General features: G+C 42.9%; 1 protein-coding gene across 2 annotated transcripts in view; it reads right to left on the minus strand.

Moving 5' to 3' along the window:
• The window catches only part of STXBP5 (syntaxin binding protein 5), a 698,920-nt gene that overhangs the window by 259,922 nt on the left and 423,809 nt on the right, over nucleotides 1-15,189 (minus strand). For both annotated transcript variants that reach the window (XM_063917879.1, XM_063917878.1), the window contains exon 9: nucleotides 11,465-11,543. In XM_063917879.1, coding sequence (XP_063773949.1) covers nucleotides 11,465-11,543 — 79 coding nt within the window. The remainder of the gene's footprint in view (nucleotides 1-11,464; nucleotides 11,544-15,189) is intronic.

The raw sequence follows: 15,189 nt of genomic DNA on the forward strand, positions 1-15,189 counted from the left end.
ATTTTCTACGCTCAGGTTGCCTTAGTGACAGATGGGAAGGACCATACCAGGTCTTATTGACTAGCACTACAGCATTGAAGGTTGCTGAGAGAGAGACTTGGGTTCATTCATCCCACTGCAAGAAGGTTGCTGATCCAGAGAAGTCCCGTGATAAGGAACAGACGGTAGAGGTTGTATCACTGGAGTGTCTGTTCCAGGAGGACTGAGGCGGCACCTGAGCCGTGAAAATCTCAAGACCAAGAGCTGTTGTCAACTCCCCACTCCCTTTTATTGTTTTTCTCCACTTCCCATCCCCTCTCCCTAAAATTTCTTTTTCCCCCTTCTCATTCTTCTCCGTTTCCTCCTATAAGATGGACTTGCCCCAAGAGACTGTGATCCGGATTTTCCTGTTAACCATGATGTTGACCAGAGCAGTCTGTTCCGGCGAGAGTACCATGGAGGTCGAGAGAGGTTCTGGAATGGGTTCTGATGATAAAGATGGAGGCGTAGTTTTCCAAGATCAACCTAACCAACAAGCAAAGGCGAGTATCAGAAAACGATCCGATAGCATTGACCATAGAAGAAATTGCGACGGATTGTTAGCTGAAGAAAACTGTATCTGTAGGCTCTGTAACAATGTCATTGAGGATGGGTGCATTAAGAAATGCCAATCCAGTTTTAATATCCATATGGACCGGCATCCATTGAGTGACTATCACTCCTTAGTGGGTAGTGTGTTAAACAAAACAGATTGTTGGGTATGCTCTCAAGTACCTCAGGGTCATAGCAAATCAGGGCTAGTACCATTTCCTTTAACGATAGGGGAGGTACTTGAGTTAAATGGTGGGAGACCGGTGGACCGGAGGTTTAATATCTCCAGTCCTCCCAGTTTAAAGCTCCACCAATACCACGTGGATAGGTCCCTATTATGTTTTAACATCTCCAATCCCCGAAAGCCGGGAAATTGGGAAGTGTCATGGAGTAATCAAACCATGACCTTTTCACACAGAGCAGATAGAATGCCTACAGATACAGAGCTTATACGCCACATAGCCAGTAGAGGAAAATCTTTCCGGTATAGGTATACCTTAGGAAATAGGATTACGAGAGTTGGAGAGGTATCACCAGGATACTGTGCACATATCGTACAACCTGATACGTGTACTAAGCAGATGGAAGAATTAGGGTTAGGAGATTTCACATGGAAGGTGTGTAATATGGTTATGTCCTACTCCGTCCCATATGTTCTCCCCGATGATGCATATTTCATATGCGGGAGAAAGGCGTATAAGTGGCTTGCCCCAAACTCTGAAGGATTGTGTTATATTGGAAAAGTATTGCCTGAAGTAATGACTGTATCACATGACAAAATGAAAGACATACACCGTGTTGCCCAAACTCCTTATACTCATACTCATTACGAGCACATCGTTCAACGGCACCTGATAGAAAGAACAGAGCACCCGGCCTCTGACATGATCAGTGAATCCACCGGGATTCAATTCTTAATCGCGTTAGATATCACTCACACCGCTAGAGGAGTGTTGAATTATAAATACATTTCTGCGCTCGCCAATTTGTTAGATAATATCACTGAAATGTATGATGACACGTTTAGGTATACTGGAAGGGAACTTCAGGCTTACAAAACAGAACTAGTCCAGCATAGAATGGTTCTTAATTACCTCACAGCAGTAACAGGCGGATATTGTGTCACACTGGCAACACAATACGGCGTGAAATGTTGCACATATATTACGAATAGCACCGAGGACCCGGTCGAGGTCATAAACCAAAAGATGGACGATATTCTCCAACTAAAGTGGGAATTTCGCAGAAGACACAATCTCACCCTTGCTGCTGTGAGTAATGAGCTGACTGGTCGGGTGTCATGGTTGAACCCGCGAAATTGGTTCTCCGGTTTAGGAGAATGGGCCCAAGGAGTTATAATGGATGTTGGGAAGTTTCTCCTATGTATCTTAGGTGTTATCATAACGATTGGTTTGATATTTAGATGCGGTCAGGCTTTAATGAGGTGCAATCGTCGTACTAGGGTAATGAGTTTAAGGAGTGAGGAAACTGTAATTCCAATGGACTTGATTTATGACCCAAATGTAGAAACAATGATGTGATGAAAATGCGATTTCTACGGTCCGTTTCTTTCACCTGTTTTTCCGTTTCCTCCAAGGTAAAAAGACCCACTTGGACGAGGAATTTGATGAGCCGATATACAGACAACAGAGAGATTAAAGAAGAAGTTTTGACAAACTGATACACAGATTTTTGATGAACTATGCCATGGATCCCCAGTTTCCCTAGAAATTTTAAAATTACGCTAGCCCAACACTTTTGTAAATCTATGGACATTGACAGCTTTGCTCGCACCTTATGAGCAAAAGCACAAAGAAGACTGCATTCAACAGACACCAAACAAGACCTCAATCGACGAATGTACATTTACCTGACATAGAATACCACCGCATTTACCGTAATTATGTCTTTTCTTCATTTCTACAACCCTCAGGTAATGACACACATAGTCGATAGGGAATACAGGCACAGATATCAGCAATCACATATCTCCCCCATTCATGTATCATCAACTACAATGTGCTCCCCCATTTTGTTACAACCAAAGCCGAAAAGAGCTCGGTAACGTTTGACAGCCCATCCAAAGACCCGTACCACGGGATAAGAAGGAATTCAAATGTATACTTCGCAATACCTCGAAGCTTGATTTAAAACACGTACGGCACGATGATACATGACCCCCAAGCACGGATTCATACACACATGCTTCTGCTATCTCACTAGGTCATACCCTTTTCCTACCTTCTCCTCTCCTCCCTTACCCAACCATGTAAATGTATTAACCCCTAACATATATTTTTCTCTTTTTGAAATGTTTTCAGGAAGTGGCAGTTATTGTTGACTGCCAAAGGGTGGACTGTCAAAGTCAGAAAAATATCTCTATGCACACTACCATATTTGCACCTCACACAGGTCCGTGCTGCGCATGCGTACGCTCTCCCGTACGTGCGCATACTCACAGTCGCGGGCACCCGCAGGCGCACGGTATGCGTATTTACGGTAGAGTTTATGTAATCGTAGCGTGCGACTCAATCGTTACATATTTTCACTATATAATGTATTTTTTAGATCATGGTCCCTTTGATAGATTCTGAAAGTTTAGTTAATGTAGCATGTTCCTGGACAAAGAGATCCCTCATTGTTTGATACGAAGGGTCAGACAGGAGTAATACAGTGGTGTTTGGTATCCATCGGAAGAGAATTTAATTAGCAATATTCCGGTGTTGGTTTGAAGCAGATCAATCGCTCGTGCGAATAGTTATGGACATAAGAAGTTTATGAACATTTACTTTATTTGCACTTTATTACCCATGCGGCGGGAAACCCAGTTTCCCTCCCACCTGAGCTGTTGGAAATAGTCACAGCCCACCTGTATGAATCAACCTATGACCTTTTGTTATAATGCGAGGAGGAATTCCTGTGTCCAATGAACAATGAGATTGTAGGGACCACTGAATTGCATTGTGTGTGGGGCATAAATAGAAAGGCCGATCACATCCAGCTCTCACTCTTCAACGGTTATCATTGCTGAAAATCGGGAGCTGGATGTCCAGAGGCGCATGCGATCGTTTCCTTTGTGCGTAAGTTTTTCTCCGTAATCATACTGTTTCTCTCTTGTTATTATGGGCCATATCTTTCTCTCTCTTCTCTTTCTCTCATTTTCTCTTAAACTTAATTGTATTGTATTTACTGTATAGTTACCTGGTTAGTTAGTCTATGTTATATTGTAGTGTATGATTTGTATTTGTATTAATTCTTTTGCAAGTATATCATTCAAAATATATATATATTAGGCGTTGGACCCTAAGCCCAGGTATCTGTGTATTTCTTATAGAGTTAAGTATTCTCAGAGCGTCGGTGACGCTCAAACTGCTTTTAAGCTAGTAAGGTTATACTGTGTTGCATTTACACCATATCACTACACAAAGGGTTTACTGCATAATACACTGTTTATGGTTTAGATATAAAGGTTTTACATTGTGAGCGTATGCGCCGCTGGTGATCTCCTCGTGGTCTCGAGCGGTCGCATCGCTATAGCGAATCATTACGGTAGTCGGCAGCCAATAGCGTGCCTGCCAGTGATCTCTTGGCCGTGAGCGAACGTAACGCTTGAGCGTCTCGACCACGGCTAAGCGATTGTTACGCAACGTGCGTACCCTTACGGTACTTCATACGTAGATAGCGTACAGTGTTCTCAGACCTCATAAAGGGTATTATATAAGATAAATAACCTGCTTTAACAGTTCACTATAATAATATTCAGTCTTGCCCCTGAGCCCTAACTCTGGGACATCACTAGAAGAACTGTCCATTACAAACATGATCATGTCCACCAAAAAAATACGGTGAACAAACGCTAAAATATACCTTATTTCACAACTAGTATTGGTGCAGGCAGGGCAATGCTACACATATGACAACTGCTACATTCCAGCTAATAATAACATTACAAAAGACGGATTGTAGATTGTAGTTGACACGATCAACAATTTGTGCACAAAACATGTATTCTGGCAGATTCCTGCAGCTGAAAGTAAGCGCATGACATCTGGAAGCAGCTAGATGGAGTCTAAGAGCAGCTGTACTTGTGCAGAGTATTTGGTAATCACTGATATTGAGTGACATCACTGGTAATAACAGGGAATAACTACTAATTATTTCTTTTTTTTCTAAGACTAGAACAAACAGCTGATGATATCAGTGAGGATTTACAAGGTTCACTGGAAATGTCATATTTTGACTTAAACATGTTGCATGTATAAATAAACATCTGATAAAATAAATGAAACATAACAGTTATACATGAACATTATCATTAACTACAATAGCAAAACGTTCTTATGAATAGTATACACTGCCACAGTCTACATGAAATGTTATTGAATGCTGTGTCCAGCAATAGGATCCATAATGCACAGAATAATGTATTATTTACAGTTCTCTCCCTAACTGCACTAGGTCAGTCGCAGGGCCGTTTCTTGGGGCAGGCGAGCAGTGCAACCGCACTGGGCGCCCGCCGCGGCACTAACTGTGGCTCCCTGCTTCCCCCTCCTATTTCTCCCAGAGAAACCCGCTCGGGGGGCGGAGTTTCATGGAATGACGCGGTTGCGTCGTTACATTACGACGCAACCCCGTCACTCACCGAAACACCCCCCCCCCCCCCGAGCGGAGTACAGAGGGGGATCCAAGTTAGGAAGAGGGAAAGGCTGGCGCGAGGAGCGACTGGTGAGGCGGGCCGAAGAGCGGTAATCGCCTCTGTAAGTACTCTCTCTCTCTCAATGTGTAAAATGGGGACACCTGCCGTAATGTGTGAAATGGGGACTCTTGCCTGCCGTAGTGTGGGGATTTAATGTATCAAGGGCATTGCGGTGTGTGGCATAATATGGTGCAGGGGGCATTACTGTGTGGGGCTTAATATGGTAGAATTTTTTTTCCTGTGGTGGTCGTGATCTGTTGGAGCAGGGTCAAAAACTGGATTGTGAGGTAGTCTTTTCAGACGAGGCCATGCCCATTTAAATAAGGCCACACCCATTTATATGAGACCACGCCCCCTTGTCGGGTGCGCGCGCAAGTTTTTTTTTCTTTTTTTCTAGGTGTGTGTGTGTGTGGGGGGGGGGGCACATTTTTATATGTAATGGGGGGGGGGGGGGCGCATTTTTAAATCCCGCACTGGGAGCCAAATTGGCTAGAAACAGCCCTGGTCAGTCGGTGAAGATAATTGCCTACTGGTTCCTATGGGCTACTTAGGAGCACATTTTTATAACTGTAATTCAATAATTTGGTACAGTATTTCTACATAGAGGGGCTAATACAGAGATGGACAAAATTTATGTCTAAAACGCAGAATTAACTTGTGTCCCCCATAAAATACAATGGGAAGCGTTTAAAATACCGCAGTCGGGATCCCACTGGTCACAATACTGACGTCGGAATCCCGACAGCTGGTGAAATTACGCCGCCGGAATACAGGTGACACAGGCTATTCTCCCTCTGTGGGTGTCCGCAACACCCATAGAGGGAGAATATAATCTGTGGCGAGCACAGCCCTGCTGCCCGCATTCTGGCAGATGAGATCATTACAGCCAGCATCCCATCTGCCGGGGAATCGTATGAATTCCAAATACACATCTTGTGCAATGGTGGTCATTCCGAGTTGATCGCTCGCTAGCTGCTTTTAGCAGCATTGCACACGCTAGGCCGCCGCCCTCTGGGAGTGTATCTTAGCTTAGCAGAATAGCGAACGAAAGATTAGCAGAATTGCTACTAAATAATTTGCTGCAGTTTCTGAGTAGCTCCAGACCTACTCCTGGACTGCGATCACCTCAGTCCGTTTAGTTCCTGGTTTGACGTCACAAACACGCCCTGTGTTCGGCCAGCCACTCCCCCGTTTCTCCAGCCACTCCTGTGTTTTTACCTGGCACGCCTGCGTTTTTTAGCACACTCCCTGAAAACGGACAGTTTCCGACCAGAAACACCCACTTCCTGTCAATCACACTACGATCACTCGAGCGATGAAAAAACGTCGCTCGAGCTTGTGTTAATCTACAAAGTTTTGTGTGAACATACATAGCGCATTTTTGCCATTTTTTTTACTTAATTGCTGCACTGCGAAAATCGGCGATCAACTCGGAATGACCACTTATATGCAGAGCTGCATGTACCTTTCCATGCCAATGATTATGCTTACTATGTAAAATACATGTTCATAAGACAATAAAGAGGCAGCCGGAAAGTCAGCAAGTATGGTGCTATCCAGCGGATCCTACTGGCTAGTTGGTTTAAAAGATTTTACTTTGTCAAAAAATGCATTTATTTGGAGGGACAATAAAGCTTCCCTGGCCTGGAAACATCTATCTTTATCTAAATCTGCTGGAGGAATAGCCATTCCAAATTTGGAATTCTATCAAGCAGCTTGTCTGTTGGCTCAGTTGTGTGATCGGTTTCTGCCTGGTCTCTTGAAGCCTTGGGTTACTGTTGAATTTACTATGCACGGCCGCTCCCAGCCCAGAACCTATGGTTACCAGGTCCCAACAGACAGCTCCATACTTGTACTTTACTTTGCGTGCAACAATAGCTACACTCAAAACTTGGGACAAACTTCTATGTCTTTATCATGTTCCCTCTACTTAATCTACCCATTTCTACACGTGCTCTGTTGATTCCCAACCATTCTTTGGGTAACTGGTGCAGCTTAGGTATAATGACACTCAAAGATATCATTGTATCATAATTCGTAATTTATCCAACTACTAATCCTCTTTGCCCATCCCTTCATAAAGACCATAAATTCCTGCAGATCAGTCACCGGTTTTAATCCTATTCATCTCCAGTTATTGGTCTCCGTACCCTTCCCCCTTCTCCTCTCCTTGGTCCTTACTTCATCTACTACTAAAGTAAAGATCATTAGGTGGTATAATCTATTTTCTGAAAAAGCTCCCTCATGTCTCCATATTCAAATTAAGTGGGAAGCTGATCTCCAGGTTATGATTGACAACTTTGATTGGGAAGATTAGGATATTTTAAACTATCTAAGTGTATTAACCACGTAGAGATGTTCTTCAAACTGCTCCACAGGCTGTACCTTACCCAGGAGAAACAACACACGATCTGGCCCGTTCAATCAAAGTTCTGTTGGCGCATTTGTGGAAATATTGGTGAAATTCTTAATATTTTCTGGTCTTGGCCTGTGAATCTGCACTTTTGGAGAGAAATAGAGAACTTTACTTTTCTAAATTGCGAGCCTTTCCCTGGTCTTGACCCCTTTAATAGATCTCTTCCACCTTTATGTGTCTTCTGTCCGAGATCATGATAGATATCTTTTGGACATATTCTTGTTGCTGAAAAGCTACTATATATTATTGCCCAAATGTAGAAGCATCCCTTGCCCCCTCATATTTAATTGGTTGCATTTAAAGTTCACAGACACTTCCAGATGGAAACAGCAGATTGTCCTTATTCTACTTCTCCCTCTTCTCCACTTATAAAATGGTTTAGGAGGCATGAGTTTATTATCAAAGGACCAGAGAAACATCTGTTTAACCTTTAGGCAAAGGCTAATGTGCTTAGTTTGGCTTGTACTGTCCTCATGATTTATTTGATCCTGACTTATCTCGGTCTCATAACCACAAGTCCATTTTAGAAAACCAGTTCATTCTCATTTATGTGTAATCAGCTGTGGCCTATTTTACTTCTTCCGTTGACTTGGTGGGATTTGCACATCCCAACCATGTTTTGTTCTCTATCCCTTTTTTCGTGTCTCTATCCCTCCCGTTTACTGTACTAAAATGCAATAAAAATTAATATAAAAACCTCCCCCAATAACTATATAGTTATGGCTTGACACTTAAACATCAGATATCACCCACAATCAAATCCTCATTCTTTCACCTGAGGAACATAGCCAGAATCAAGCACTTAATTCCCTCAGATGATCTGCCAAAAGTCATACATGCATTTGTATCATCTCGATTAGACTACTGTAATGCCCTCTACCTTGGTCTCCCAGCAAAAGAATTGCACCGCTTACAGCTGGTGCAAAACACAGCTGCCAGGCTGTTAACCAACCAGCCCCGTTCTAGCCACATAACACCCATCCTTTACTCCCTTCACTTGCTGCCTGTAAGATGGCGAATCATTTTCAAGATTGGCTTACTAAGTTTCAAAGCACTACATGACCAGGGCCCAAGTTACCTGATGCAGCATCTGACCCCATACTGCCCCACTCGATTACTGCGATCTGTAGATGAAGGACTTTTAGCAGTACCTAGAATCTCCCGTAATTCATCTGGGGGTCGAGCTTTTAGTCATGCGGATCCGACTCTATGGGACTCACTTCCCCGCACAGTGCGAGAGGCCCCAACTAGAGAATCCTTCAAATGTTGACTCAAGCCTTTACTGTTTACTCAAGCATTTCCATAATGTCCCTTTAGTATCTTCATGCTTCTGTATTTTATGAAAAGCTGTTCTGTACTTAATTATTTTCTGTACTATATTATGCTATGTATCTGTTAAGCGCCTTGAGTCCTATTGGAGAAAGAGCGCTATATAAATAAAATTATTATTATTAGTAATGTCAAGTTCCATGCTGATAATTACCATCATCAGCAGCACGGATTTTGCACCAAGGAAGGAAGTAGTTAGCAACAACATGCTTACATACATAACAGACATACATACACACACACACACACATACTGTACATACATCAAAGCATATATATATCTGCAACTGCTTCCACACTTATATGGTAAGTAAGGTGTCCAAAACACCCTTCCTCCCTACTTCTTTAATGTATACAGTAAAAACTGTAAGATATGCCTGGCTCTACATACTGTATGCAGCAAGTTTTGGCATATTTACTTTGCCTTAAAACTGGATGGGTTTCCACGCCAGCTGTATGTTATTCCCATAATTTGCATATTTGCATGATTTGTTAACTTCCCTACTGATATCCAAACCACCGAGTGACATGTTCCATTATTTTATTTACTTCACTTGCAACTCATGTGATTGTTCATTGATTCTGGAGATAAAGGGAGAAAAGCTTTTTGTCAGGCAGTAACATTTAGTGAATTGAAGTTAGCTGTCTGAACTCCACTTCATATAGAGGTGTGTGTTTCATGCTATGACCTAACTGTACCAGTTTGATATTAGCCCCACAACACTCCTCTGTTCTGTTGTTGATGCTATTAACCATTCATTGCTGCTACATCTCGCCCGTACGTGCACTTCCAGCGCGGCTAGGTGGGACCGTGCCTAGCAGCGTCTTTCGCCGCCCCATTCACTTTGAATGGGGCATGTGCACATCTAAGACGCGAATGCATCATAACATGCACGTGGTCACAGCAAATGAGGTGCATTCGCACCTAGATATAGCCACCATGAGCATATGTATCTACATATGGACACACAGGGGTTTACTCACGAAGCATCAGGTTGTAAAACTAGCAAGACATGGCTAATAAAAGCATTGCCATTTGAAATATTGGGCATAAACACCACCAGAAGCGATTTGTAAATAAACCCAACAGATAGGGACTATGATGAAATACTCTGCACTGCTGTTACCAGAGCTGTCAGGAGAGAGATAGCAACATTGCACTCATGAAAGATCACATGTTCTATGATCAATTTAAAAAAAAATGAAACATTCACAGAGCAACTGATATTTTGGATCAAGTTTAAGATTAGATTAATTGTATTTCTAAATATATTCTAGCAGTCCTCCCGAACTCAGCATTTAGATAGCTAAATACAGTATACAGAGCTCTTAAAAAAAAACACTTTTCCAAAAGATCCATATAAGAGCTCTACAGACACAGCATGCAACATCACTGATTTCTTGAAAAACAATAGTTCTTATATAAATGGGATCTGTAGTTTTTTAAGCTATCTAGTTCACAGCAACTACAGTATGTCAGCTTTGACAAATATGGGAAATGATATCAAACAAAAAGAGCAGATACTGTAAATGCACTTTGATGGTCATACATGTAAATATATTATTAAGATTACACACCCACTTTCAATATACATCAGAGACGCAACAGTTCCACATAATTAAATATTTCACATAATTCAGTTATATTCTTGCCCACATGCAGAGGTGCCACATGGGGGGTGCGGAACGCACCCAGGTGTCACCCTTCAAGGGGGTGGCTACAAAATGCTACTCCTCTGCAATGACAGGAAGCCGGGTGCTGACATGTGACATACATGTGCAGTGCCTGTCTCCTGTCACTGAAGAGGAGCCAGCAGTACAGCCAAAGTCACCAGGGGGTAGCCTAGCATCTCCACTGAGAATGCTGAGCACACCCCCAGAGTGATGTAACAGGGACTTCCCATAAGTCCACACCCTTCCCTATGAGGACACACACCCTGATTGTAGTAAACGCAGGCTTTCAGTGAGGCCATAGATAGATAGATTTGTTTTTTAGGGGGACATTTACTAAGCAGTGATAAGAGCGGAGAAGTGAGCCAGTGGAGAAGTTGCCCATGGCAACCAATCAGCACTGAAGTAACATCTATAATTTGCATACTATAAAATGATACAGAGCTGCTGATTGGTTGATGGGGAAATTTCTCCACTGGCTCACTTCTCTGCTCTTATCACTGCTTAGTAAATGTACCCATTAGTTACGATTTCTTCTTTTTTTTACAAGAACACATTCCCTTTCTGTTTTCACCTACTTGCTATTAGTGATAATACAGAACTTGTTAAAACAAATACACTATACAGTACTAGATTAAACTGCTTTTTCTTTTGCATTTACATCACAAAAATAACCTCTCATAATATGTATCATATACCAAACAAGAAGCTCAATATCTCAGCCCAGAGCACAGTTGACATGTAACTCAATAGACTGATGTCGGTGTACTGAAGATTGCTCACCCATATCTTGTTGTTTTGTACTCCACCTTCAGGATAGGTTTGCATGGTTCTGGCTTTTTTCCATCCTTTATCTGTTTACCTAGAACACAAACATCACACTGGTTAAAAAAAAATCTATGAGAAATAATCACAATTGCACACATAAAAGGCAGGCCAAGCATAAGTGAATTACAATAAATGACGTTAGTTATCTTTCATGTCAAAACTTGCCAGTTGAACATATCAATTTAAAATGGTACAATGAATGGCAAACACAAGCAGAGCACATACATGCTTTCATATGGCTAGAATGACAGACCTGTCAAGTCCTATGCATGTCAACATATAAAAGCTACAATAAGTAGAACAAATACTGCAGGTAGCATTTTAAGTAATTTATGACAATGTACTCCATTAGAATTCTGCATGGTTTTTTCATCCCGGTGAAGTTAACAGGTGTTCCTAAATGAAAAAAGATATTGCAACATCCCAAAAAGATTTGGCACAGTTATAGTGTGACAGGGGCAGACGTTTGCTAGGATTCAGTATGATATACCGGCGGTCGGCATTCTGATGTTGGTGTTTCACCGCTTTTCGGGATTCCGGCATCTGTATTGTGATCGCCGGGATCCATCTGGCGGTATGCTAACCACTTCCTGTTTGCTAAGCCATAATGGTCCTGATTGTGATTTGGAAGTAAAGTAAAAACAGCAAGTAACTTTGTATGTGAAACAAACCATGTTGCGATGCAAGGGGAGCAAATATATCTACATTGTTTTTGTGCAGCGTAAATACTGGCTGCTTTTGAACATACTTGCCTACTCTCCCAGTAGCTGAGGGAGGCTCACGATTTTTGGGGTAGCCCCCGGCAACCACGGTAGAGCAGGCAGATCTCCCGCATGCTACCCACACCCTAGTGAAGTGGGCAGGATGAAAAGATACTCTCCGGTATTCGCAGGTCCTTGGCGTGGTGGAGGAGCTAAAATGATGCGAATCGTGGACCCGCAAATCGCGGTGTATTCCTGATGTGGGGGCGGGGCCTGATGAGGGGGTGCTCTCCCCAAGTTAACTGTAGAGTCTCCTCTCTGGGATTCTTGAGGAGAAATTTAAAGTAGGTAAAGTATGCTTTTGTATGTAGCCCACATATGTTGGACATTTATTTAAGTTGGGACACGCCCCTCCAAGATCTAAATCTCTCAGCACATTTTACATCTGCCCCACCTGCAGAGCGACATGGTTTTGTCCAAGTGCACAGTTACGTGCTTTTTATTTGCTTTACTTCTAAATCAGAATGAGACCCAATGTCACTGAAATTTCGCAGCAGCTAAAAAGTACTAAAATATTTGGTTTATAGAAATCAGGAAATCTGAAACTGGTAAAGTTCCCTCAAAACCTACAGTACCATTTGCAGTTTGTTGGTATTTTTATATTGTGGCTCCACTATGCAAATGTTCATAGCCAGCAAATAATTACACTATGCACAAAACAATGTCCCACTTTCCCAGTTGGGAGGTATGCTCAATATATGTATATGGGATAGTAAGATAACCACTTTCCCACTTTGCAGAGCAGAGCCTCGGTGATCACAGGCTCTCCCAACTGCTCTCCCGCCCACAGGGCACTGCAGTCCGCAGGTGGGGCAGCAGAACAGTGTGCAAAGAGTGGGACTGCCCTGCTGGAATCAGGACAGTTGGGAAGTATGTATTGAGAGAGCGAGAGAGAGAGAGACAGTGATATTGAGTAGTGAATATAATTCTTGTTGTAACCCACGGGGCACAGGTTTCTCTGCTCCCTTGTCTTTGGATTCCCTTTATCACTGGTCATATTATGTATATCCTTGCAGGATTATTTTTTGCTGTGGTTTTTTTTTGTTTTGTGTTGTTTTGTTTTGCGAAAAAGGGTATACAGTTTGCCATGAGCTTTCACTTTGAAGGTGACTCTCATTATCTGAATTTCAGTGGTATAAGTTATGCACAACAATGTGCATTATTTTCCAAAAGTTATAAGGATATTTGAACTCCGCAGAGCTTTCCATGGTCATATTAATAAATGCAACTGATACAAGCATAATTGATTTTAGTGATATTTAGTCATTTTAATCTAGCTAAAATTTAAGGCATCAATGTGTCTTGCTAATCTTCACTTTGGGGGTGAGCTTTTGGGGCGTGGAGCTCCCTATATTGCTCTGGCTGGGCCACCTTGGGGCATCACCACCTTACATTTACTTTTAACACTTATATCACATTGTGTTTGTTTTATATTTATGTAGCTTTTTTCACATATTTTTTACACTTCTAACACTGCTCAGCTAAACTTCACATTCTAACACTTTACTGCTGTCCTCTTCTTTTCTTTTACATTCAGCAGCCTCTTTCATTTGCTTAACACTGATCTTTCACTCCTATCCTTTTTTTTGTGTGATGCCCTGGGGTGGTTTGGCTGGGGTGGTCTGGGGGTGCTCTGCGTCCCGGAGGTGAACCCCTATAGTGTTAGGGACCTGTCCGATGAGGTCACCGTGAAGCAGGTGGGCAGGCTCATATACTGGCCAATATATGCCAAGAACCTCAAATATTATATTATGGTTATAATAATTTTAATGGTGTATGGTGCACCTGCAAGCTTTGTTCCTATGTTGTAGTATTACAGTACTTAGTCCCAGCAAGGTAGCACATCCCATTATAATAAGCTAGGGTGTGCAGTCCAGGCCCGTTTCCATATAATCTTCACTATTTGCAAGAAGCCTAAAGGTGACCCAATGCTAAGGAATCCGCTTTCCTGCTGCATCCCTGAGGACTGAAACAAAATGTGGCAGCAATGGCAATTGTCTCTTCCGTCAAACCCCAGTACTAGCCTAGCTCAGGGCCATTTTAACGTATAGGCACGCTGGGCTCCACAATTCAGCAGGGGTGGTTGGTGGAAACAGCTAATCTTGCTATCAACTGGAAGACAATAAAGCTGAGGAACATGTGATTGGATGTGAGACCCACTTATACATGTCATCTAAACACGTGACATAATCTTCATTCAGGGACACCTGCTGCTTCAGAACGAAGGTACTAATTTATTCCTCAGTGCATCTCTACCATTAAAACTGAACTTATTATCTTTCCCCCAGCCAGAGCAACACCCCATACAAATATCTCTATCACTGTTGACAACACTATCATCTCCCCCGTTCCCCATCTCCGCTGCCTGGGCGTCACTCTTGACTTCTCCCTCTCCTTTGCACCCTACATCCAAGCTCTGGCGCAATCTTGTCGGTTCCAGCTACGCAACATTGCTCGCATCAGGCCATTTCTCTCCCAGAGTGCAACTAAACTTATCATCCACTCACTGGTCATCTCACGACTCGACTACTGCAATGTGCTCCTCACTGGCCTCACTTGCTCCCACATCGCTCCCCTCCAACCTGTCCTCAACTCCACAGCTAGGCTCATCTTCCTCTCCCGCCGCTCCACTTCTGCCACTCCCCTTCGACAAAATCTACACTGGCTCCCATTCCCCTACAGAATCCTCTTCAAACTCCTCACCCTCACATACAAGGCAATCTCTAATTCCACCGCTCCCTACATCTCCAACCTCTTCTCCCTTCATACTCCCTCCCGCCCACTACGGTCGGCTGATGACCGTCGCCTCTCCTCTGCCTTGGTCACTGCTTCCCATGCACGAGTTCAGGATTTTGCCCGTGCTGCACCCCTTCAGTGGAATGCGCTCCCCCGCTCCATTAGACTCTCCCCGACCTTGCA

Source organism: Pseudophryne corroboree, chromosome 4, assembly GCF_028390025.1.
Source record: "Pseudophryne corroboree isolate aPseCor3 chromosome 4, aPseCor3.hap2, whole genome shotgun sequence".
Classification (NCBI taxonomy): domain Eukaryota; kingdom Metazoa; phylum Chordata; class Amphibia; order Anura; family Myobatrachidae; genus Pseudophryne; species Pseudophryne corroboree.